The 24,400-nt window shown below is 43.7% G+C and overlaps 2 protein-coding genes across 4 annotated transcripts; both read left to right on the forward strand.

The window, feature by feature from the left end:
- Positions 1-452: 452 nt before the first annotated feature.
- Positions 453-12,459, forward strand: ktn1 (kinectin 1). Of its 3 annotated transcripts, XM_049739691.2 has the most exons (36): positions 453-742; positions 1,707-2,404; positions 2,530-2,679; positions 2,759-2,878; positions 2,946-3,076; positions 3,169-3,273; positions 3,418-3,558; positions 3,714-3,820; positions 3,936-4,080; positions 4,566-4,662; positions 4,752-4,936; positions 5,084-5,173; positions 5,262-5,299; positions 5,396-5,486; positions 5,570-5,638; positions 5,745-5,782; positions 5,903-5,993; positions 6,095-6,163; positions 6,419-6,456; positions 6,652-6,742; positions 7,000-7,112; positions 7,188-7,263; positions 7,325-7,365; positions 7,464-7,554; positions 7,990-8,076; positions 8,968-9,057; positions 9,130-9,216; positions 9,293-9,382; positions 9,456-9,548; positions 9,664-9,732; positions 9,810-9,893; positions 10,200-10,283; positions 10,989-11,072; positions 11,154-11,249; positions 11,503-11,607; positions 11,728-12,459. In XM_049739691.2, exons 2-36 carry the CDS (start codon positions 1,708-1,710, stop codon positions 11,755-11,757), a joined length of 3,813 nt encoding a protein of 1,270 aa, XP_049595648.1. In that variant the 5' UTR covers positions 453-742; position 1,707; the 3' UTR covers positions 11,758-12,459. The 3 variants fall into 3 exon arrangements, with proteins under 3 accessions (XP_049595648.1, XP_049595649.1, XP_049595650.1); XM_049739692.2 differs by lacking the exon at positions 10,200-10,283; XM_049739693.2 differs by lacking the exon at positions 7,990-8,076 and having other exon boundaries at positions 454-742.
- A 2,456-nt stretch (positions 12,460-14,915) lies between these two features.
- Positions 14,916-24,354, forward strand: peli2 (pellino E3 ubiquitin protein ligase family member 2). The gene is made up of 6 exons (XM_049740337.1): positions 14,916-15,245; positions 18,775-18,904; positions 20,539-20,640; positions 21,003-21,200; positions 21,508-21,696; positions 21,836-24,354. Exons 1-6 carry the CDS (start codon positions 15,169-15,171, stop codon positions 22,412-22,414), a joined length of 1,275 nt encoding a protein of 424 aa, XP_049596294.1. The 5' UTR covers positions 14,916-15,168; the 3' UTR covers positions 22,415-24,354.
- The last annotated feature ends 46 nt before the right edge of the window (positions 24,355-24,400 follow it).

Genomic DNA, 24,400 nt, shown 5'->3' on the forward strand with positions numbered 1-24,400 from the left:
GTTCCTTCTTACTAATCACACTACTCCCAAAAAGTACACATTTTAAAGGTGAACCTAAATTGATTGTCTAAACTTTTGAACGCACATTCAAATGTTCACTGTTTCAGTATTATTAAACTCCACTTGAATAAAAGAATGTATTTCATAGTTGACATGACTTTTGTAGATAGGAAGCATGTAGGTATCCAAAATATTATTTTTGACTTGGCAAAATTAGTTAGATCATCTGTAACATACATGGGCATTACATAGGGTGGTGAGGAAAAAAATATACTTTTTTGTCTAATTAAATCGGATCTTAACAGGATTTCTGACGAGACTATAGCCTCTATATAGTCTCTAACTATAGTCATCAACAGGTTGCTAGTTGTTTCTCGTTTTAATAGATTATCATGGACCTTTATTGTTTGTTTTTAACCCTGGCGTACACGTCATAAGGATGCCGCGGTGCCTGGTGACATCATGTAACCCGTTCTCGGACTTTGATAGTCGCACGATCGATCGAAACGACGAGGAGGCTAATCGTTCCTGTCATTTATACGCAGCGGTGTGGTTCGGTGTGTCTCGGGATGAAAAACAAGCGTTCCCTCAATAGTTTGACCTGCCCAGTGAACGGAAGACGGTCGTGTGGTGAGGGCATCTAAAGCCAGGCTGCGCTGGGAAGTGAAGAGGAGGAGGGTACCCGAATCCACCAAGAAAAACACCGTTTGTCAAATAAAGAAACAGTCCGTTGAAACCACAGGTAAGTTTCGACGAATTGGTTTATATTCGTGCTTTTATTTGGTTGTCTGTGAGCCGCGTGTAACTGGAAGGATTTGGCTGCAGCAGAGCTTAGGCCTCGGAACGGCCCTCAGTACCGAAGCGGCAGAAGGGAACAGCACCGGGTTAGAAATTTCAGGACAGGCGGACGAGGCAGGGTCACTGGCCGAGACGAGCCTGATGTCCACGCCTCCAGCCCCGGCGAAACTCTTCGTCTTTGTCAACTCCTTGCCGGCCACTTTGATAGCCCAAGACCTAATTCGAGTTATGAATAAGCCGGGTAGTGCTCGTGGCTAGCATGTTAGCCTCTACCGCTATCTGAGCTTTAACACTGCGGTCTTTGCGTATGAGCTTTAAAAAGTGTGAAAGTGGGCGTCGAACTATTTGGTCTCTGGTTGAGGTGAGGGCCTTCATGGCTCGTTTGGTCACGGCATACCTGTCAAACGTGCTTGGCAAAAATTAGCTCGCGAGATTGCATCAGTTCGGATCTAAAAACGGCCCTAGTCTGTGGTGGAACAGCTGCGATTTACTTGTCTTATCTCTTAAGGTAAAATCACACTCGTGGGTGCAATCCTCGGGTCACAACTATGGCTGACATGTTGGGCGTTATTCTTATAAACACATGAGATGTTGTAAGAACTAAATCTGAGTCAGGGCCAACCCTAACCAAATTATTAGGGCCCCATGTTAAATTTTATTTGGACTCCCCACCCGGCATGTCCCATCAATAATGTGTCACAGAACTTTTAGTAACAGTTAACAACTGTAATAAAAAATGTGAATTTTCTTAAAATTAAATAACGATAACAACAAAACTGATTTAACTCACGTTTATTAAATTTTATTTAATTGTGTCATGGTTTGTTTAAGGTAGCAAATAATCATCAGCTGTTCGCCAACACTTTTATGAAGCTCATTTGTATACCTTTTTCCCCATTTTTATGTAGAATGGCGCTGGATATCTACGACTCTCAGTACCTACTCATCCTGGTCCCATTACTGGTTGTTGCCCTCCTCTTCCTCTTCTTCATACTCTTCACAAAGGAAACCTCCTATGATGAGGTGCTGGCCCGGCAGAAACGTGACCTCAAGTTACCACCATCCAAGCCAGATGTCCGCAAGAAGACAGAAAAAAAGAAGAGTAAGAAGAAGGAGAGTGCAACTGCGGCAGGTGGAGGAGGCGGCGGAGGTGAATCTGAGGAGGACCAGGGAGACTTTGAGGCAGCTGCTGGTGCCCACAGCTACACGCTGGAGTTGGTTGAGGAGCCAGTGGTTAGAGCAGATCCTGCTCCACCACCACCTTCAATGCCAGTTCCAGCTTCAACAGAGGCTTCTGCTGGTTTGAGGGAGAGAAAGAAGAAGGAGAAAAAAGCTGCAAAGGCTGCCGCTGTAGCAACAGCAGCTGCAGCAGCAACAGCAGCCGCAGCAGCTGCAGCAACATCTCCTCCACTCGTGGAGCTAGAAGTAAATAGCTCCAAACTGATGGGGTACAAAGCAGAGCCGCCTCTAGTTTCCAGCAAAAAACCCAGACCACCTTCTCCAAAGCTTGAGGTCCAGGTTCAAGTTACTCAGACATCTGCTGTGGGTCAGACTCCCCCACAGGCATCTAAGAAGAAGGAGAAGAAGAAGCAAAAGATGGAGGCAGGTTGGTGCAAAAAAACTTTTAGAAACAGTTCCAAAGATGTTGAAAGGACCTGGATTTCCAATCATTTGCTTTTATTCAAACATTCAACATCTGAATGTCTTCAAGTCCATTTTCTCTCTTTTCAGTGAATGACCAACAGCCAGAACCCATTAAAGTTGAGCAGGCACCAGTTAAGCAGGAAGCTCCTCTTGTGGCCGAAACCAAAGTTCTCTCTAATGCAGCTCCGAGTGCTCCCAGTGGAAAGAAGGGCGGCAAGAAACAGAAGACTGAGCAGGGTATTGATGATCCACCTCTAATGCACACATTTGTCATGTGGGTAAGTTCTAAAATGTATTGTCAATGTATTTCCCTCAGTCAATCCAATTGAGGAGTCCCACGTTCTGACTGACTCGGCAGCTTCTGTCAACCACCAGACGGCCCAAAACAATGACGTACCTTCTAAAGGAAAGAAACAGAAGAATGAGACAGACAAAGGTTGGAGCTGACAAAACAAACTTGATAAGCTTGTTTGTATAACTATTTAAATTTGATGGATTTGCAGAGAACAAGGAGGTGAAACTCAAGGAGCTGCTCTCAGGTCTGTCCTCCATCACCCTGTCTGAAGCTGAGGCTGTCAGATTGATTACTGTCCTCCGGGAGAAGAGCCCGAGCGCTGCCGATGCCTGGCAGAAAGTAAGAGAATAAACAAGTGCTGGTTTTGAAGTATGAAAATGCGAGGGAAATTTTACACTTGTTTTTTTTTTCATGCCATCTTCCACAACCAGTCTGCTGCTAAATCTGATCCGGCTGCTCAGGAACAAGGGCGGCTCCTAACCACGCTTCAAGAGGAGGCATCCATTGCCAAGGATAAAGTCAAACAACTCAGCCAGGTTCACATCCACTTGCTCTATCTCATTGATAATAATTGATAGCTCTGCGCAAGATCCGTGATGTACCAATATCAAAGCGCATTTTAGCTGGCAAAGCTGGTGTACGTAAAGATGGGTAACAAATTTTTCGCTGCCTTGCTTCAGGAGCTCCAAGTTTCGAAGCAGAAGACAGGCCGGGTGGAGGCCATGATGCGAGAGCAATGTTCAGCAATGCAGAAAGAGCTGGGCAACATGCAGGCCAAAGCACAAGGAAGCTACCAGGAGCTCCAGACAATGCAGCTCAAGGTTGGTTGTTATTTAAACATTTTCAAACATCTGTAAACTGAGTGTTTTTGTGTATTCATTGAGATGGTTGTAGAACATTCATTTAGAGTATCAAACATAGGTTTTAAGACATTTGAACCTTGATTACCTACTTATCTTTTTGTCACTGTGTGCAGTTCCAGCAGGTGAGGGAGCAGCTGGAGAGTCAGATCACTCGGCTGCAGCAGGAGAATGGCATCCTGCGGGATGCAGTCAGCACAGCCACCAACCAGATGGAGAGCAAGTGAGTGCTGCAGCGCAGTCGTTCAGCTCTTCATCCATAACATTGCCACTATATTATTTTACAACATCCCTCCATACTACAACTGTAGTTACTAATTAATTTTTTTGCTCGACAGGAATACCGCCGAGATGAACAAACTGCGTTCTGATTACGCAGCGCTGATGATCGAGTTGGCGGACAAAAACGCCAAGCTGCAGCAGGAGGAACACCAGAGGAAGTCGCTGGAAGTCAACTACAAGCAGAATGTGTCTCAGCTGGAGGTAAGCTGAACCAGTTTTGCGCCTTGTTTATATATTTATTTAGGATTTTTTCCTCATCCGTCTCACAAAAGCACAAAGCTCCTGAGCATAGCGCCAAGCTTTGTGTGTCTTTTATGGGCGTGGCATTATTGCCAGGGGAATGGGAGGAGGTCGTAGTGGAATTCCAGAGCTGGGGTGTGGGAACCGGAACACATTTAGGGAGAGTCGTGTTGCCTTTGGACGCTGGGATGTAGAAGGCTTTTGTCCATGTAATAACACCAGCATCCTGTTTGACACTTAAATTAGTCTTTCCTGTGCTTTTATTAACGCAATCAAAGATTGTGCTACCTATGTCTCGGCTAAGAAACTTGACGTCAGAGCAAGAGTTCAGAACCTATTTTTAATTATTGAACAATATAAACCTAATGGAATGCTCATTTGTAATGTATATTTATTTCAGTGTGTTTGAACTATGGAGCATTTTGTTTTGTTTGTTTAATCACCAGGCCCAACTACAAGATGCTAAGCGACGCTGGGAGGAACTGCAAAACTTCCTTCATAGTGTCAATGTTGACCGAGAAAAACTTCAGGCCTCGAAGCAAGGTGATAAGTCATCTTCACTTCAATAATCCATGCTTCCAAAAAGTTTAGGCACATTGAAAAACTAATATGGTTTGTGCGTGTGGGTGCAGAACTCCACAATCAGCTGGTGACAGCAGAGAATGAGATGAACAATAAGAATAAAGAGCTTCAGACCCTCCATAGCAGCCTGACTGAAGCCATGGTCTCAAAGGAGAGACTGGAGCAAAGAGTGAGGGAGCTTCTGGAGATGTCCCAGCACAGTATGCCGGATGACTCCATACAGGCTCGTGCACAGGTGAGACAAGCTATGAAAGAATGAAACTGAGCCCGGTGAAGGCGATTGATTCTCTTTATACTCAAGGTACAGAGGAATGCTGCTGTCTTGATGACATGATGCCGTGCACAACCGCTTTTTGCCTTTTCATAGCAGTGTCTTTAACAGGAGCTCATAAATGAAAACAAAGGTCTTCAGGCCCAAAAGGAAACACTGCAAGCACAAAATGAGAACCTGCATGCCCAGATCTCGACACAGGTATTGGTTCTTCTGGTACTTTAGAAACCGGCTCCTGTGGTAGAGAGTGTAATTAGGCTAATGAGATTTTTGTCTTTTCTTTATTTAGGTCAGCCACGTCTCCCACATTGAGGAGCTACAGAAGCTGTGAGACCATTTTGCTCTTATGTTAGCAGATGTATATTCAGTGCCTCTCCTCAGCGCAGGCTCATATATTCACGTTACTTATCCGTTTGCATCTAGACTGGCTGACAAGGAGTTGCAGAGAAAGAGCCTGGAGGATTCTTTGAATGCCGAGCGGAGCAGCGGCGCCAGTCGAGAAACGAACATGCAGGTCATAGCTGCATCCGCAGAAACATTGCAGTCGTGTTTGTCGTCAGTCAACCGATTTTGTACCGTTTCATTGGAATTCCACAGGCCTTGCACAACGACAATATGTCGATGAAGGCAGAGATTCAGAGTCTGCGGGCACAGATTGCTGATCAGGTGCGTACCTAAATTATCTTTGCTGATTGGATGCGTGCCTAAATTATCTTTCTGAATGTTCCCGTTTGACACGCCCTGTCTTTGTTTTAACGTTCCACCCTTGCAGACTGCCTCCCTGCTGGCATTCGACCAGATCCAGAGGAGGTGTGTACAAATCAAAACCTGCCCACGGAAAAACAATCTCCTTGTGAAAAGTTAGCCGTGCTTTGTAACCTGATCAGTTAATAGATAGCCTTTCAAAACACCTCTCTTATCTCCTACCAGTGCACAAGAAAAAGAGGAGAACATGAAAACTGTCGAGAGCCTACTGGAGAAGGGCCTAATCGAAGTGGCCAACAAAGAGGAGGAACTAAAGGTGCCATTTTATTTTCCCCCCTCACAAAATCACATTCCCCTGACATCAGCATTTTTGGCTCTGTCAATGAGAACTGCTCTTATTTCTTTTTCCTAATTCAGACTGTGAGAGAGGAGAATGAAGCACTAAAGCAAAAATTGGTGGCCCTTGAAGGAAAAGTGGCTGATCAGGTTAGTCTTAAATCTGTAACTGATTAAGTATCAAAGGGCAGGCAGTAGTCAGGACATATTATATTATAGGGGGGTGCATGAAATTAGGAGACAAGCGGGGGCGGGGTAACATGAACAAGTCCAAATCTTCCAATGATGCATTAATTTCTAGTATGTCTGTAAAAAGTACAACACAATAAACATTTTTATTTGCCTTGTTAGTCTCTTCCCTCCACTTTATTCTAATCTGATAATGTTCATCTCCCTTAATTGCAGGTATCGTCTGAGTCAACTGTGCAAGAACTGCATAGCAAGTAAGACTTTTTTGTTTGTCTTGTACTTTGTAATGTTTTATTTCACATGGCATATCAAATATGTTTACCTAGCGATTACATAGAGGGCAAAGGGTGGGTAGAATGTTTTTGATGGTGAAACAGGCAGCGGGTCACAATGACCCATGTTGTACCAAAGGAACAAATGTCAAGTGTGAGGTTAATTATGCTTCATAGGATCCAAGAGAGAGATTTGAAGCTGAAGTCAATGGAGGACAATCTGGAGGCAGCACAAGAAGGCTACTCAGCCAAAGCACAGGCTGCCGAGGTGTGAATATTTTTGTCTGCTCTAGATGATAAATGCAATAATTGTTTTGGAGACAATCTAGGCCTGGGGAATAAGAATCTGCAAACTCGTCAAAAACGTTTCTACCTCTAAACTGTAATCATTTGTAAACCAAAATAGCAAAGCTGAACGGGAGACGGGAAAATTATCCAAATAATTGATTCTAAAAAGGATTGTTAATGAGAGACCTAATATTTTCCCAGGTAGAGCTGAGTTCTGAAGCCATTTTTGTCTCACAGGCTCTGGAGCAGCAGTTTGCTGCTCTGCAGGTAGCAATGGAGCAGCTAAAACAGAAGGAGCCATCAGAAGAGCTCAGCAGATTATATAACCAGCTCCAAGTACTCCAAGCTCAGTAAGCAAAGCTTTCCATACACAGTGACCTTCACATTTGTAGAGCCTCCAAACATGGTCAACATCTTCTCCACAGACTCACTATGAAAGACCAGGAGATCCAGCACCTACAGACCGAGATGAGAGAGAAGTTAGAGCAGGCACATCAACAGGTGAGTGAGTGTTGATTCCCAGAAAACACAAGTTTGGATTTTAACTCACCTCTTCTTTCAGCGGACAGTTAGTGCAGTACCAAGCCCCGAACTACTAACAGCGTGAGTTAGATTTTGTGCTCAATCACATTTTTTTTTAAAAGAAAAATTAAGAAATGCAGTTAAATGCTAATCATCCATGGTCGGTTGCTGTCTCACAGGTTGTCCGAGAAAGAGAAGCAAGTTGCACAACTGGAGAGTGAGCTGTGTGAGCTGAAGGAAGCTCTGGAGCTTCACAGAAAGAAGAACAATGTAGGTTTCCCTGCTAAGAGAACTACAAACACCTCATCTGAGGCGTCTGTCCACTGTGGCGTTATGCACTGCACATATCTGTCGCCCCCTGCTGTCCACCGTCCCTTGGCGTCATTTTGCTTGCTTGTTTGGTTTTTTTTTCCACCCCTTCCTTAAACTGGAATCCTTTGGTTGTCTGTACTGGTACAATGGCACACATCAGTGAAGATTGCTTGAACTGCAGATTGCATAACATGGCTTCTAGCCTTCTCTGGTTATGCACACCATAGACCAGGACTGTACTCCCGTGAGCTGATTAAGAGATTGAAGGCCCATAGCTGAAGTAATTAAATATCAGAAATGCATCCAGTATCCACGATTTGTTTAAAGCTCACGTAATGGCTTTTCCCTGAGGCTGAACTGAACGTAGTATCTCTTTGGAACCGACCAAAACAGGAGCTCCGGCAGAAAAACTGGAGCGCAATGGAAGCTCTGTCAGCCACCGAGTCCATGCTTCAAGGAAAACTCAGCAAAGCTGTCAAGGTTCGACATCCGATCTCAGTCGACTTCACTCTGTAGCGCCAATCTGATGCATTCCCCCAAATTGCTTTTTTTTTTTTTTTTCTTGCCATGAATGATCCAGTGAGATGTTTTCCACCAACCATAACAAAGCTGCATACTCATTCAGCTTGCCTTTTTGCTCTCATGTCATGCTTGGCCTCCAGTCTCCAAATCCTGCTTAATTGAGTTCATTGTCAGATTTTGCTTGTGGGTAGTCCTTTTATCCTACAAAAAAACCTTCAAATCTATCTTGGTGCTTGCTCATGTCTTTGTCTCATTTCTAGCATGTTCTTGTTCCATCTATCCTGTCCACATAATCATTGTGATTACCATGCAGTTTTTCTCCCATGGTAGGTTTGAGAGTATTCAATGATCCATTTTGGTGCATGGCAGCTGCTCCACACTTATTGCTTGTATGGTGGTGCAAGGACCGAGAGTAGTGCATGATGCTGGTTTATTGTTGGGTTTCTATTTTCAGTTCAAATGTCCATTTGAGAAGAGGTTATCAAAGAATGGTCTTAATCTGATAGTGTAGGTGGGATGTTTGACTTTGACTTTAAAAAAAAAAAAAGCTCGCCTTGGCTCTGACCGCAGCATAATTTTGGTTAGTAGATCACAGCTGGAAATTATAGCGAATGTGACAATCAGGTTATCAGAAGCTTGATTGGACTATTTGAGGAAATAAACCATGGATTGTTTTCTTTTCATTCAGTGAGCCCAAAGTGAAAAATCCCAATAGTTATACTAAATATTTCATTTTAGCCAATTCAAGTGGTGAAAGTGCACTGAGTGGATTCATAAACTTTTTGTGAGTCACAAGATAAGCCATGCTCAAAAAGTATTCGACTTTTCTGTCCTTTAATCATTTTGTAGGACAACCAGGCGACACTGGCGCTGTCTGAGGCGGAGTGCCGCAATTATCTGCACCGACTTTTGCCCCACGTGCCTCTGCCCAACGATCAAGTATGACCCTTAAAGACAACACTCATCAATTCTGCTGCTGCGTTTGTGACTGACAGTTCTTTCTCGTTCTAGAATCATCAGGAGTGGCTCTGCAGTTTTGCGAATAATCTCATGGAGAGTTCACCGCCACAATCCACACATGTTTCAGGGTATTCTGAGGTAGAAGTCCAACAGAATGGTTCTGAGTTACAATAACATGCACCGGTGTAACAATTTTTTTTTTTTCTCCTGCCAGGAAATGTCTGAGAAGCTGAAAGAAGCCGAGGAAGCCCAAAGGATTCTACAGGTCGACTGTGAGACATACAAGAAAGTTTTGGCAGAAACGGTAAAACCATATTTTTGCGTTTTACTCAATTCAGTGCTGCAAAGCTCAAGTGTTGTTCCTGCTATGTCCACAGGAGGGCATCCTACAGCGCCTCCAGAGCAGTGTGGAACAGGAAGAGTCCAGATGGAAGGTGAAGGTGGAGCAATCGCAGGTGGAGCTTAGAGAGGTGTGCATTGACTTGATTCGCTGATTTATTGGGTTTATTTTATTGTGAGCTTTTCTTCCATAACACCAACAATTTTGTCAGCATGTTAAAAATGATTTCTCTCGTTTCCCTTTAGATGAGCCAGAAAGTCACAACTCTGGAGCAGGAGATTGAAAGACTAAGTGATGGAGCCGAGTTGGAAAATGTGAGTCTTTTTGAAGCACTATCAAGACTTTATACTTTTGATAACATCCCCTTGTTAAATCGTTTGCTAATCTCTAGTTGAGACGGGAAAAGCAGCACTTGGAGTCCGAGTTGGAGAGGGCAGAGCGTGAGAGTGCCACATATGTAACAGAGGTCCGAGAGGTAAGTAATAGCGCCGACCCATTTGGTTGCTAGAGGATGAGCGATGCTATTTCATGTTGATGGGGTGTGTTTCATTTTTTTCCCTGGCTGTTATTTGAAACCTAGTACAAACTCCTCGTGTCTAAGTATTTTTGAACTGCAAGTCCGGCCAGACTAAGTTTAGAGACCCATTTGACAGTTTCACACCGAATGTGATCCAGTGCACCATAATGAGTTAGAGGTGCCATTTTAGGCAGACCTCACCACAACAACTGTCTGGACTGTTTTTAGGGACCAGTAAACACATCCTCTCAAACTTAATTTCAGCTCAAAGATCTGTTGACTGAATTGCAGACCAGACTTGATGGCTCATATACAGAAGCCATCAGGCAGAATGAGGAGCTGAATTTGGTAAGAGTTACTTGACCGTCTAGCCAGAGATCCTTTTAAACCTCTCGCACTCGGGATGGGTTTTTCCGGTGATCGTCATTCATAACCTCACTATCTTGCTTACTCTCCACGGTGCAGTTCATTGGGTCAGCATACTGGGGTCTGTTGAAAAGACGTGAACGTTGCTACGCTTCAAAAGGGGCTATGAATGGTGACCCACCCTAAAAACTAACTCTTCCCTTTCAATGCAATCAAGGTGTCTCAGCTTCTACTGGTCTGGTGCCTAATGGATTTCTCATGCTCCTTTAACAATTCTTGTTAAGTTGCATACTATCATTCATCCTCATTTCTCTCATTGGCTTCGTTCATTCTGGGTTGCTGTGAACAAACCAAGACACCGTTTACAAATAACTAGCACACGAGAACCTCATTTGGTGTCAGTAGTAGTCATAACAATGGCTTGTTGGTGAATACTATAATCATATTGTCACTCTAGTTTTGGAGAATGAGCATTTTAACATGGTATTGAATATACGATACACATCATTGTCAGTGCATTTTTAATTAACTACAAACACAGCATGTTAATGATGTTTGCACCAACACAGCCAGTTGGGGGGAAAAAATGTGACCTAGACGGTCGTGACGTTAAAATTGCTCCTCCATGTTCATGACAAGGGAACCATTACATTGGTAACTAGATATTTTTTTCTTTTTTACCTACAGCTGAAAATGCAGCTCACGGAGACGCTAACCAAACTGGAGGCAGAAGTGAAGGAGCGGCAGCAGGTTGCGCGTGATCTCTATAAGGTAGGAATGATTCAAAGACTGTCTTGAAATTAACTGTTAGCTTTTTCATTGACCTGAGGGTCCTTTTATTTTGTATAATAGGCCCAGCAGTCTTTGGACCTGATCCAAGGGGAGCTCTCCAAAGTGACAGACAACTCTGAGGGTCTGATAGAGAACAGCAGTTTGTCCTCACAGAGAGTAAGTTGCTGCTTTTTGTGGGCACTGAGAAACGGGTTTTTGTATTCATTTTAATTGTCACTCAGTGCCAGTCTCAATTAACTAACTTGTAAGAAAATATATATATATGTCATAGTCTTAAAATAAGTTAACCGATGGTAATAAGTATAAAATATGTTTAAGTATAGACAAATCCATCTACATAGATAGACTACTCATGATTTCTTTAGGAATTGCAGTTTCGAATCTAAACTAGCAATTTTGTATTCCTCAGGACGAGCTTGAGAAAAATGAAAAGATGACTGCAGGACTTAACCAAACAGTCTTTGAATTGCAGCAGCAGCTACAAAGTATCAGCCGACAACTCACCAAGGATGCGGTAAGACCCCTTTTGCCTGTATAGATTTGCATGTATTCGTTTCCACGGCACTTGAAAACCCTTGCAGTGTTCTTATGTTGCCGACTTGTACGTGAAATTTATATTTGGGCTTTTCTCCAGGAGGCTGACAGAGATGTGTTGAAGGTATAGCACGCCTAAAAAAAAGACGGGCATGGAGTCATCCGGACCGCACGACTACTCAGACGTCACATCCGCTGTCAAACAAGGGAACAGGCAGAGGTTTACTGTTAACACCAAACAACTCCACTCCCACCACATTCCTCTACTACAGCAAAATCACAGCTTTATTTCTTCACTTCATCATAATCTTGTTCGATCGCACATTATCCACTCCCATCTGCATTGTTTAAATTCTGTCTTTTTGAAAACCGCATTAGCTAGCTACATGTCACACACAGGAAAACAAGGCACTGATAGCAGAAATCCGAAGGCAACTATACAGGTCTTTATACAGTCTTCTTTTTCTTAAATTAAAAAAAAAACTTATTGTTTTAATGTACTGAGTCATGTCACGTTGCCCCCTGTTTTCTTCCCCGCCGGTTGTGTATCATTAGACCCTTGGGAATACATAAATGCACTTCGATGTGAGTCTTTACTCATTTGGAGGGAAATTGTTGAATATATCAGTCGCTGCAGGGGCGTTATGAGAGATGGACGGGCTAATGCGTGAAAAGGTCAACGGTGTTTTAATTCTACTGTCAGGACTCGAAGAGAGAGTATCCCATAGCGTTAATCAACACTTGCTATATTGTTGGCTAAGTTCATTAACATTGAAAAGTTTGTTCTTTTTGTAACAGGTTATGTTAATAAAAGGAATACTTGATAATTATACTTAGTTATGGTGCCTTTTTCCCGTTGTAGATCATTTTCCCTGCCACAAGAGGTCAGCACAGTTATAAATGCATTTAAGAGTTAGAAAAAAAAAGATTCTGTGACACCTGCTTGCCTGTACAATGAGTAGGTTTAACTTTCCAGACAAGTTGAAAGCGGGTTGTTCCGTGTTGTGCTGGGAAAATGTCAGCCCATGCATCCATTTTAACTAGTATTTGTACTCATTCAGAACAGGTGAGAAGTTAGCTATCCTAGCTGACTTTAGCAAAAGGCATAATTCAAAGTCAAGTGATGGCAAAATATATGAATATTCAAATTTATAGAGTCTCAGTCAAATGTTGAAAGAAGACAACTGGGCTGTTCTCATTCATTGAAGTTTGACAATGTGAAGAAACTCCACATAGGCAGGTCTGAGCTCAGATTCAAACATGGGACCTCTTGACCAAGACTTACTAACCAACCATTAATCCACCCGCCCAAATGTACAAACAAAGGATGTTCGGGTGCGGAGGGCAGGAATTCTTACTCAATACAAATGAGTCACAAGTATGTGCAGTAAATTGACAAGTTTATTTATATTGAGGCCTTAATCACAGAAATGTCTCAGCATGTCCACAGTTGACAAATATTCTTGACACCTTTGAGCCAGCGTTATGTGTTTATTCATTTCTCTTCTGCACTTTATCTTTTGAAAAAGAAAATCAAGGCCTTTAAAAAAATATTGTTCTAACAACAGTCGTGTTGTGTTGACTAGCCCGGGTGGGCAGCCAGGGGCACATGCAACATGGGATCAGCACATTCCTTACATTCTCCCACACTGTCATGCTGCAGTCAGCTGATTGCAGATCTGTCTTTTGCTTTTATGGAAACCTCTCGAAGGAACTGGTACCTCTGGATCTTCACGGAGGGCATTTGAACATCCCACATCCTCACCAAATGAGTTGTTTTCATTACATGTAGTCACAAAAGAGCCATTTAGGTTTGATAATTCCAATTAGATCATATTCTCACAGTTGTGCTACTTAACTCACCCCGACTGGCAGGGAATTTTGCCTGAGGTGTCACTTACTGACTCATGACCTTTGAAAAATCTGATGCCTTCCGAACAGCTTGTTATTGTTACTATGTCATCATTGCTCACACTCACTTACGCAATGTAGCTGGTCATTATTAGGCCTATAGCGACCATGAGTGCCTGGTAACATTTGGCTCCGCCTCCCTCCTCCTGACTGAGCTCGATTTTTGCACAAGCACTACACCAGCGCAGATTCAGCAAAGCGAGTCCCCTCCCTGCATCTGCTCTCCATCAGTGTGGTATGTGCAAGAGCTTTGATCACCACACACACACACAAGCTATGCCTGTGTGTATGTGGGAGGCCAAGTAGGCAGACAGAAAGAGTCTATAGAACGCTCTCTCTCAGACAATGCCCAGTGGATGAAAGAAACAAAAGAGCTGTAAATACTCATTGTAGCCACAGCTTTGTGGTCAGCCCTAAGGTCTAAAAAGCACATTCATCCTTGTACAAGGCACAGAAGCCCCCTTCTTGGTACTATCAATAAACAACTGGACCTAATCTGGATACTACAATGTCAAATGGTTAAATTTTGAACACATAGGTGGATTGACACGGAGAACCCGTGAAAGCCCTTCTATATTTGTAACTCAAAACCAGTTCAAAGGAGAGGCAATAATTGGGGGAAGGGGCTTAGGGGGTTTGAAAGAGCAATGGCACCTCCAGCCATGCGGATTCTTGTGAAAACAAGGTGGGCCCCATAAATTGTAGATGAGACTTCCAGACAAAGACTTAAGTGGGACATTCATCAGACAGGCGTGACAAAACAAGTCATGAGAGATATTAAAGGGGCCAACAGTGGAGGTCACGCAGAGCGTTTTGTGATGTCATTTTGAATTGTTCAATAAATTCTAATGTGTCTCCCTGACGCTAGGAAGCCCTGACACCCCCTTGCAACTATATAAAAGAATGAAAAAGACTACAAAACTTAACAGGTTGCTAAATATGCAAGTAATTACCAAAATGTGCAAATCAGTGGACTTTGCTGGAAAAGAAACACACTTTTTAGATTTTAAAAACCAAAATAAAGATATATATATATAAATATTTAAGATATGACGAGGAAAGTGCGCATATATGAATAAAATGTGGATATTAGATCCTTACAAGAATCCCCAGATTTTACTCTTTGTTTACATAACAAACTGTGATCACGTATCATGTGAGGGTGTTTGGAATAGATACGTGTATAATATATAATGACAAATCCCCTATAAATTGTTTGATTCGTCTTCATTTCTTAATATCACGTTTATTTAAAAATACCAAAAGCAATTTGTTGCACATTTTAGTCCAAACAACCGATTAGAAAAAGAATCGATAAGCTCTCTAACGCCCCGTGCAAAGTGAAGAACAAGGGAATGGTACATTCCGGCCCAGCTCCTAGCTGTTTTTGTATCCGCTTCAGAGCGCGTTCAACAGCCAACTAAGTTACGCTCTGCCATGTCACCAAAAAGAAGTTAGAGGCTTGCGTTCATTTAAGGAAAAGCGGATGTTTGCTGACATTTAAACACCCACCGTTGGATTTATGATATGATCTAAGTGTATGTTCGGGCTTTTCGAAGGTAGAGCCTATTTGCGCTGTTTCTTTCGTGTACACAGTGAGTGAACGCCACACAGCGAAGCTACAAGCCTCATGTTTTCGTCCAGCCAAGAGGAGCACTGCGCCCCATCCAAAGACCCAGTTAAATACGGCGAGCTGGTCGTTTTGGGGTAAGTTGTGATTTAAATCAAATAAATTAAAATACAATTGTGTTATTACTCGACAGACACCGCGACCTCTTTACACAGAGGAAGTTTCACAAGAGTAGTCATGGCGCTGCTAACGAGAGTAGCTCGACGACTTAACTAAAATTCAAATTTTTTGTTAATAAAACACTCAGTTTTTATGGCAGTGTTGCTTTTGACATTCCAAAGCACCGTAGAGTCACGTTTCTATTCAACGTGACCCGTATATATTTCAGGTGTGCGTATTTAAGGTTGTCTACTCACTTGACGTTTCATTATGTTTTGTGGGTTTCTGATGTTTTGTGATTGAATAACAAACTGACTACATGTGTTCGGGCCGTTAATAGCACGATTTATTCTGCCTGCATAACTTTGGTTACCCCCTGTAGATGGAATGCCACGCTTCCCACCTAGAAGTCGGTTTCATGGGCTTTCTGGAATTCGGAAGTGGAGATACCTCCCTCCCCCAATACTCTTACTTCCCCATTTTAACCCACTTCTCTTCAACTTGCTCGGCGTTTGAGTTATGTGATGTCTCTGTCTGACCACTAGGGGCAGTATTTAAAAGGAGTACGTACATAGATCAGAGATGAAGAAAAATGAGCCATCCAGTCTCGCGTCTGGTCTATAAGTAAATATACAAATGCCACACTGTGTGCTAACTCAAAATAAAATGAGTCAAAATAAATACACTGCTTCCCGGGAGTACCACGAGTTAGAAAAGCTGATTGGACAACTGAAGAGATTTCATAATCCATTTTGTAGAGTGAGCTTTCAATAAAGTGTTTTCATCCGTGTTTACATTGAATTGAAACTATGACCACACGGTTGACATAGCTCCTTCTACTCAAAAAGGATATGTGAGGATGGTAAAGTGTTATCAGTATGTAGTATCGGATTTTTTAAGGGGGTGGTGTCACTTTCACATGACTGATAGATTTTTTGACAACTGAATCAACAGTCCGTTCCATTGTTCTCAGTTAGACGCGATCAAAAGAAGACTTTGCATCATTTAAGAGATTATTGTGCCCTGAATTCGGACATCGGGTTAATCAATACTATGTCACAAAAAAGTTATATAACTGTTTGGATCTGTTGGGACCCCAGTGTGACATGAGTAGAAACTCCGTCCTTTTATTTATCTGAGAACTTTTTTTTTAAACCTGCCTACCTTTTTTCTGTATTTGTCAAGGGTTACATGAAATAAGCCAGCAAGTTATTTTTGTAAGTTGCCAAGGGCCACGCAACACAAGAGGTTGCATCATCACAGATTTGTCTGACCACCAACGTGTCATATTATTTGTGCTTTGGGCTTGTATAACATTTATATTTAAATGGACTGATATGAAGTTGTGACAGGGTGGCTTTGTCTCTCGCCCTTCCTCCTACACCCCCCCCGTCAGACTGCTTCTTGTGCGAGACAAAAAGTACTGTCCCTGGAGGAACGTGGCATGTTTGGAGTCGACACTTTTTCATCTTTACGGAGACACAAAGACACACATTTGAAGGGTGTATAATCATCTCATGTGACACCTCCTTCCGTCTCATTGATAGCAAAACTGGGGGCAGACAAGCGAGCTGACAACTTGGAACAAAGAACAGTGATTCCCGCAGTGGTTTGTCACCATGAGTGCCATCCGTGACTAGGTTTGCTTGGCCTCGTCACTTGACTGCACGGAGGACTCAACCGGTGCTGGTCGGCGAGGGCGTGCGGAGGGGTGTGGGGGGGTTGCGTGGGCATCCTGGAAATGAAAGGATGGCTTGATCAGGGCCTAGCTTTTGCTTTGACTCAGCTTCCTCTGTCCATTGTGGCATAGAGACTGGGCCTATTGATTGAACTTAGTACGTTTCTCCCATTAAGAGCTACTCAGTCAAGGAAATGTACAAATCAACTTGGGGACATCTCTGGCACGCGCTAACACGTAATTGTTGAGAATGTCAACTACCTTCGGAGAATATTCAGACTCGATAGTGCATCTCTTGTACAAGATTATATCGTAGCAGTCAAAGGGCTATTGAGGTCACAGTAGCTTGAGTTAGTTGATTGTTGTTTATTTCTCTTATTTTGCCCCTAGGCTAGATGTGGTTAGTTGATTGTTGTTTATTTCACTTATTTTGCCCCTAGGCTAGATGTGGCTTCTATAAAGCAATGTTATGCCGGCCAGGGAATTTATTTATCTACCACACATTTCATTCTAGCCCTTAATGTTATAGTAATACTTTGCAATTAATCCTGAATTGCCATTTGATTAAAATAAATGTCAAGTTAAAAAAAATATTTGCAATATGTTCTGTAGGCCTTTACTAGTTTTTAAACACTGTATTCTGATATTACATTATTGGAATATGAATTAAGCAGAACAAAAATGTTAATCACATGAGGCTGCCATTTTGCCCTGTGACCAAACACAGAAAACGCGAGCCGTGACGTTCGCAAGCTGAGCCCATGTGACATCAGTTTAATCAGGGAGAATACATATTTGTGCAATGCGTGGCTTCACCATCGCTACAATATTATTGCAAAGAAAATGTTCGACTTGATTTCCGCTATAAGCGATTGAAAACAATTTGTTGTCATGTTAAATGTACCCTTAGGAGTTTGGACTACTTGCCTAGTGCAAGTCTGGATGGGTGATGGGCAACATAGCAATGTCATTTCTAATCCCCACCGCTAAGTATCGGAAGGTAAATCCTTTGTCTGTCTAGCAGAGGTGAAAAAAAGAAAACAGTCGGATAAAGTGGGAAAAGATCTTGGTGTCATTGTTGTTCTCAGTTAAAATAATTAACCCTAGCACTTCCTAGTCATGGTCAAAATGCTCTGTTCGATGGAGAAAAAAAAACATGAAATCTGCAATTCTCTGTTTTGCTATTCAATGTTAATGAGGCGTAAAATGAAATTTGAGTCACAAACTGTGACGTGAAACCGCCGTGAGCCTAGCAATGTGTTAAATAATAAATTCTTTGGAGAGTCGTCTATTGTATCATCCAGTGCCACGCGACCTCTCAGTGGGTGCCTTGTTCAACAGGCCAGCTTTGTGCTCTTGGCTGACTTGGGTTGAAATGTGTAGCATGTAATGTATTTATATGTATGTCCCGTACCATGCAGTCAAATATGTATTGTCCCAATCGAAGGAACCAGCTGGTAAATAGTGGATGGGGGTTGGTAGGCACAGGACGGGTACAGACAAGGGCATGGGACTGTCTAGATATCTCACCCAGACATCCAGCAAAGCTGACGTGCATCCCAAAAGCTGCTCCTATGCGGGCGGGACACAGAGCCAAACACAGCTGCACTTTGTACTGTGCACACCGACTCAAATCACAGAGTGCATTATGTAATAAGTGACAGCATCCAAGCTAATGCTCAGTGTGCTAATGGAATGTGCTACATTTCTAAAGCTCCTTCTGAAACACTTGTTATATGAGAATTATGCCGAAGTATGCAGGTCTTTTTTGTTTCAATGTTTGTGTATTTACTGTCCTTCCCTTTACCCCGCCCGCTTTTGTATGACAGGTACAATGGATCCCTCCCCAATGGCGATCGCGGTAGACGGAAAAGCAGATTTGCGCTATACAAGAGGACCAAAGCCAACGGTGTTCGGCCGAGTGCTGTGCACATCCTCAACACACCCCAAGACAGCAAGGTACGCGTTTGAGGAGTAGAAGAGCGCAATAACACGTTTGTGTTTTGATTAAGATAAACGTGTCTGCCTGACATTTGGTGACATTTCCAGTTGAATATCGCTCATTTTGTTAAGCCCGCACGTGTCTTTACTTGTCCTTCACCGAAGAGGCTGCCACAAACCGCCTGGTCCAGTAGAACACGTCTTGCATTCCTGTGTTTGGTCTGTGAGCAATACTGATTAAAACGCCAGAGGAGTTGCTTACCTTTGCATCCCCCAAGGGCCAATCCCCTCACAGTTTAGCGTCCTGGCCAAAGGCCCATTGGCTCATGTTACTCTCACCGTGTGGAACCTGACTCTTGATGCCTGTCTGTTTTACTGCAGCTCTTGCTCAATGCAAAGAAAAAGTATTTTTGTAGAGGTAATCTTTTTAAACACCCACTGAGATCTGGTGTTACAAGAGTTAATCTTGCACAAACTGCTTTTGCAACAAAAGGAACAATGTCTGTTAGATTCGGTGTCTTTTGCCTCCCTGCCACACATGGTGTTAACCACCAAGACCAGGATCAGGAGGGCAAACAGTGGATGAAGTTGTCACAGTTGACTGACCCTCGACTCCCAGCTGTGGACACATGGGTCAAAAATAGTCTGAAGGAGAAGAGAAGCGTGCTAAACTTAATTTGAGGGGAGCAGAAAAACGGTCAGAGAAGTAGTCTTTCCTTTTTTAACTTTGCCACTGCATCCCCCCTAGTGACAGTCACACTGATACAGTATATAAAGCAACTCTGGTGGTGCCAACCTACCAACTCTGTCCTGTCCTCACTGTCCCATGACCTCAAGAAAACAATTCACCCCCTTGGCGTGTTTACCCCTGGAACAGCCAGACGTTGTTTCCATAGCTTCTTCTTCCACGTTAGCAATGTGGGCGGAAAAGGTCAAAAACCTCTCTTAAAAAGCTGCACATGGAGTCATGGAAGACAATCAGTAATGGTGGATGGAATTATTTTATTCAAGGTTGACAGTAGTGTTTGAATTTTTGCAGTTGAGCAGGTGGCGCACCATTTGTTTGTGAGGAAAACCCACGTGCGGTGACAGTTGTCCCAAACCCGAACGCGGCGGCGCCGTTGACCCACTTTCTCCCTCCTTTTCTCTCGCACGTGACAAAGGGAGGAGGTGGCGGGGGTGGGTTTGTTTTGGGGGAGCGGAATTTGCAGATTAGAGAGGCATGTGGTAAAGCGTCTGTGGGAGTTGAGCGGATCTAACTCGCATTGAGCCAGTCCGGTGAGTCGGCGAGTCGGAGCTAACTCGGGACAATTTCTGGTCACTGCCATGGGAGCGTTATCTTGAACTGTATTTCCACCACAGACGTTGAGATTTCATGAACAGACCGAGATGTGAAGATAGGCTCCTCGTTCCTGAAGTCTGTAATTATACTGCTGAGACGATACAATGGTTGCAAAAAGGCCATTGTTCTTCTTTGCAAAAGGCCATTGTTCTTCTTTGCACACTTCTAGTACACAAGCATGCATGCTTATTTCCTTGGTTTTAGCACGTCTTTGTGTTAGCATTTAATGTACATACACACTTGCTTGTTTTCTTGTTTTTTTTTTTTTTTTTTTTTTTTAATTACATTAAACAATTGACTTCTATTTTAGGCTGTCAACTCCAAAGGCCAGCACAGCATCTCATACACGCTGTCCCGCAACCAGACAGTGGTGGTGGAGTATAGCTATGATAAAGACACCGACATGTTTCAGGTAAAATGCTGTTGTCTGGAACATTTGTATAGTATGAGCTTCTTTTGCTAATCGTGCGTATTCAGTTTATTGTGACCAAATGTTTGAAAACTGTTTTTTTTTTTTTTTACACTTTGTTTTTTGACAAAATATTACATTTAAAAAAAATCTTATCAGCTTCTACCACAAGTGAGTTTAAATGTTTGCACAGTTGCATGGCTTTTTTTTTTTTTGCTCACCACACAGCCGCATTAATGCATCTTGGGTTGAAAAGTTCATAGCAGTTCTATTTCTGCTAAAAAAAAAAAAGAAAAGATATTGCATTAGCTTAGTGATTTGTTCCATGTCTGAACAACATCTCCCCCCCTCGCACCCGCAAATAGATCGGCCGTTCCACTGAGAGTCCCATTGACTTTGTGGTGACAGACACTATAGCAGGGGGCCAGGAGGGCGAGGAGACTCCCATCACACAGAGCACCATCTCACGTTTCGCCTGCCGGGTCGTATGTGAGCGCAACCCTCCCTACACCGCTCGTATCTACGCAGCCGGCTTTGACTCGTCCAAGAATATCTTCCTGGGGGTAATTACTACTTACTGCATATCTTTTGAACAGTACTGCATCTGCTCTTATAGTTAATGCTTAGCAGTCGGTGTGTTCTCATGAGGATTTAGCGGGACATTTGATGAAAAGTCACTTGACAACACTGATTTTATGCCTTGTTTACACTATTTTGATATAATGTAAAAATTGTTCTGCTTCTTAAAATTCCTTTAAAAAAAACAAAGCTTTAGTATCACAAGTATTAAAAGTATTAAATAAAATGTAAAGTTTTAATAAAGGCCATTCTGTCAGCTAACGTCATCATCCGTGCCTCGGTTTGTCCCAGGAAAAAGCTGCAAAGTGGAAGAACCCTGATGGTCACATGGATGGTCTAACAACCAACGGGGTGCTGGTGATGCACCCCAAAGGGGGATTTACGGAGGAATCCAAGCCCGGCGTATGGCGGGAGATTTCTGTGTGCGGAGATGTATACACCCTGAGAGAGACGCGCTCGGCACAGACTCCAGGCAAACTGGTCAGTGCATGCAGTCTTGGTGACTGGCATTCAAGCAAATCTCACCAATATACTCAATATATGTGCCCTAATAGATAAATATGATAGCGTTGATATGATTAAGCAATGCATAGTTAGCAATAGCTTTTTTCATCTTCAGGTGGAAAGTGAAAGCAACGTACTCCTCGATGGCTCGCTGGTGGACTTATGCGGCGCGACCTTGCTGTGGCGCACGGCTGAGGGGCTCTTTCACACTCCCACCCAGAAACATCTGGAGGCCCTTCGGCAGGAGATCAACGCGGCCCGGCCCCAGTGCCCCGTGGGCCTGAACACGCTGGCCTTCCCCAGCATGCAACGCAGCCGCGCCCTCTCCTGTCTGGAGGATAAGCAGCCTTGGGTGTACTTGGCGTGCGGCCACGTGCACGGTTACCACAACTGGGGCCATCGCTCGGAGCAGGAGCCCAACACCCAGCGAGAGTGCCCCATGTGCCGGGTGGTGGGCCCCTACGTTCCGCTCTGGCTGGGCTGCGAGCCCGCCTTCTACGTGGACACGGGCGCCCCCACTCACGCCTTTGTGCCGTGCGGACACGTGTGCTCGGAGAAATCTGTTAAGTACTGGTCGGAAATCCCCCTGCCCCATGGCACCCATGCCTTCCATGCCGCGTGCCCCTTCTGTGCCACTCAGCTCAACCTCGCTCAGGGCTGCTCCAAGCTCATTTTCCAGGGCCCCGTGGATTGAGCTGAAAGGGTGAAGGAGGGTGAGGGGGCGTTCAGCTCTTGGACAAGAGTGACAACATGCTGTGAAACTGTTGAGATTATTTTGTTTCCTTTTCCTCACGTTAGACCCTCTGTGGGAAGCTCAGGTGGTGATAGTTTGGATTCGAAAGGTCTCTCTGGATGCTCTGTGAAGGGCAGATGCCCGGCCCGGCCCTTCCCTTCCCTTCCTTTCCCGAACCAAAAACTGTTTCAGCTATCCTGCCAAGCAACTGCTTTAAAGAAGATAGGCTCCAGCACTGGTGGGCTACACATGATTTACAGTAGCTAGTGGGTTTTATGCTTTAGGTAGAAAGAATTTGTTATTTTTACTCTTTGTACACTTGATAACAATGAACATGTGCGGGCAAGCCGGAAGCAGGAACAGAGAGGTTTCCAAGAGCCAGACAGCTGGACTGTTGGCTTGGAGAACCTGGAGGGGTTTGGCGCACCTCATGTGCTTTTCATTTGGACCTTAACCCCCTTCGCGGCATCTCCTAACCCTGCGGAGGTGGTGGCTTTCAGATGCGTCATATACACAGTCAGAATTCAGTGCCTCTAATCCCACGTAGCCGTGGGAATATATTTCACAGAAGAGAGAAGAATGTTTAGTTGAAGGTAAGCGGGGAGCTGGCTTTGCATACTGGTGTAAGGAAATGACTGCCCACATCGATCCATCGCCGCATTTTTATCCGACAGAAGAACTATTTTACTACACTGAGGCCCTCGCACTGTTTTCTAAAGCAAATGTTAATATATTTTCCTGCATAAATAATCTATGTGAGAATGTTTTGTGTGCGTGCGTGCGTGCGTGCTGGACGCCGTGGGTGCTCTTGGGCTTTATTGTACAGGAAGGCCCTGCATCATTTCACCCCAAAATCCCCCCTTCTGATCTTTCCGCCCACCAGCCAAACGCTCTACGAGAACCTTGCAGGACTTGACAATGATTGTACCGGATTACAGCCTCTTGATAGACTATAAAGATAAAAACCTGAGAGACTATAGCGAGCATATGCATCGCTGATAAGCGTTTCTCAGTCCCACACGTGTACTGTACACCGTCTGCACTGTCGTTTGGCTTCATCCTGCGCTGGCTTCACTCCAGCGACTGGAGCGCCAAGAAACCTGGGCATCGCCTCAGCAGCGTGCAGAGATTATACCAAATATAAGGAGGAGCTATTTTCTCTCCACACGCAAGAAGCAAAAGTGGTTCTGTAAACAATCCCTAAACCCGGACCGCTGCTGCGGCGGCGGCGCAATGTTGACAGCTTTGGATTCCAGTCGCATGCACCGTCTCCATGGGAATAATGATATTATCTCACATGATGCCAAATTTGTTCTTTTGTGTGCGCGGATGACTCAAAAACAAACTAGCGGATGAAGTGAAACTAAAAAATCGGGGACAAATCTGTGTATTCTTTTTGTGATGTTAGCTTAACAGACTGTGTCCATATGTGGAGAATATTGGCAACGGGCGTCGATTCTGCCTCCTTCGCAAACAATAACTGTGACTTGCTTCCAGTAGCTGCATTCAAGTTGTCTTCCAGAACTATGGATGACTGAGGGGCAAAGCCACCTTGAATTCACCCAAAATGTACTCCTCTCCCAACAAAAACTTTCTTAAAAAGTTGAAGCAGCTGAGTTTAGAGAGGATGCCATGTTGTCACATTTGACATTAAAGGTATTGCTGGGTCAACAACTACGCCACGTATCGGGCAGTAGCATTCCTCAATGCACTTTGCTTGAAGATGAGCGTGTTCTCAAACAGCTGCCTCAAACATTCCTCCTTGGTAAACATGGGTGGGGCCCTCAAGGGCTTGTTCACGATTTGATCTTCTACAGGAAGTGTGTACACAAGCCATAGGACGCACTGATATAGTACTTCTCCCAATGCAAAGAAAAATAAAATATATTTTAAAAGTAAAATGCTGCAATGTCTTTATTTTCTTTTATTCCTCACAGCTCAAATTTC

This window comes from Syngnathus scovelli, chromosome 14 (assembly GCF_024217435.2).
Source record: "Syngnathus scovelli strain Florida chromosome 14, RoL_Ssco_1.2, whole genome shotgun sequence".
NCBI classification, from domain to species: Eukaryota; Metazoa; Chordata; class Actinopteri; order Syngnathiformes; family Syngnathidae; genus Syngnathus; species Syngnathus scovelli.

What these genes read in the sequence shown, in the direction of transcription:
- ktn1 (XM_049739691.2), top strand. Translation starts at nt 1,708, where the DNA reads ATGGCGCTGGATATCTACGACTCTCAGTACCTACTCATCCTGGTCCCA. An exon ending in ACAAAGAGGAGGAACTAAAG is followed by an intron (nt 5,994 to 6,094) that starts GTGCCATTTTAT and finishes TTCCTAATTCAG; the next exon opens with ACTGTGAGAGAGGAGAATGA. An exon ending in AGAAAGTTTTGGCAGAAACG is followed by an intron (nt 9,383 to 9,455) that starts GTAAAACCATAT and finishes CTATGTCCACAG; the next exon opens with GAGGGCATCCTACAGCGCCT.
- peli2 (XM_049740337.1), top strand. Translation starts at nt 15,169, where the DNA reads ATGTTTTCGTCCAGCCAAGAGGAGCACTGCGCCCCATCCAAAGACCCA. An exon ending in GGCGAGCTGGTCGTTTTGGG is followed by an intron (nt 15,246 to 18,774) that starts GTAAGTTGTGAT and finishes TTTGTATGACAG; the next exon opens with GTACAATGGATCCCTCCCCA. An exon ending in AAGACACCGACATGTTTCAG is followed by an intron (nt 20,641 to 21,002) that starts GTAAAATGCTGT and finishes ACCCGCAAATAG; the next exon opens with ATCGGCCGTTCCACTGAGAG.